Below are 1,147 nucleotides of genomic sequence, written 5' to 3' on the forward strand. Positions count from 1 at the left end.
AAAAAACTAAAGAACATGAATGAATTTTGACATTGTGACCTGAAGGTTTTTCAGCAGAAACATTGTGTGGAGAATGGAGTTTCTTCTCAATAACCTTGCTATGTTCCTCTTGTTGAAACGTGAGCTTCTCTCCTCTATTGGCCTTCTTTCTAAACCCAAAACATGGGCAATGACCCATCAGCTCCTATCATAATTCACACCCAAAAACTAAGTCATTTTCTCTATCATTATACAAAAATCTAAAGAATTTTTTACGGTATTTTCCTATCCTACAGCTCAATATGACCAATTTAACCTAATGCAAGCACAAATATAAGATTACTCTCATTGATAGAGATAATTCAACCATTTGAAACAACAAAAGGAAACAAATGGTTCCAATTCCCAAAAAAATATGTCTATTTTCAAAAGGAAATTAATGATACAAAATAAATAAATTCATACAGAGGATCTCAACAGAATCTCCTCATTTTGGTAATGGTGATGCCCCCACCAGCCTCACACGTTAAGAATTTGATGATGATGATGATCATGAATGGCGCCCCCAACCCCAAGTATCGATTCATGTTTCCCTTCGGTACTATAAACCTTTTATGTTATTCAGGTTTGTTGGTGCTTTGGATCATATGGTAGCAATTCGGAAAATGGAGAAAAGTTTATAAATAAAACAAAAATAACAACCAACAGTAATAACAATAATAATATTTTTATTATTAGTTTTCAATCATATTAAGTATCGACCATCAAAATCAACTATTAGAATAAAATATATACTGAAATATAAATATATTTTAAAAATAGATTAAATTATATATATTTTTATATACAAATATATAATAATTAATTATTAATTTGTCATACTTGAAACGGTTGTTTTATTTTTTTTATGACCAACAAAGCTAATAAAGGCCAAACACACTAAACAAAAATTACTCTAGAAAAAGAGGTGTTTATGATATTAAACACACATAAAAAAAACATAAGATGGTAAACTATAAAAAAAATGACAACCAAATTGCAACATATATTCTCTAGGCTTAATTTGGATAAAAAGATTAATTAAGCTCTTTTTAAAAAAATAATTTAAATAATAAATATTTATATTAATTTTTTATAAATTAAAAATTAAAATAAATTAGTTATGAAC

The 1,147-nt window shown here is 27.2% G+C and overlaps 1 protein-coding gene across 1 annotated transcript in view; it reads right to left on the reverse strand.

Annotated features, from left to right (window-relative positions):
* Positions 1-604, reverse strand: part of LOC107647380 (probable serine/threonine-protein kinase PBL7) — a 12,058-nt gene extending 11,454 nt beyond the window's left edge. Inside the window, exons 1-2 of the mRNA XM_021104876.1 lie at positions 445-604; positions 40-184 (exon numbers count right to left, since the gene is read on the reverse strand). Coding sequence (XP_020960535.1) covers positions 40-178 — 139 coding nt within the window. The 5' untranslated portion in view covers positions 179-184; positions 445-604. The remainder of the gene's footprint in view (positions 1-39; positions 185-444) is intronic.

Source organism: Arachis ipaensis, chromosome B06 (genome assembly GCF_000816755.2).
Source record: "Arachis ipaensis cultivar K30076 chromosome B06, Araip1.1, whole genome shotgun sequence".
Classification (NCBI taxonomy): Eukaryota; Viridiplantae; Streptophyta; class Magnoliopsida; order Fabales; family Fabaceae; genus Arachis; species Arachis ipaensis.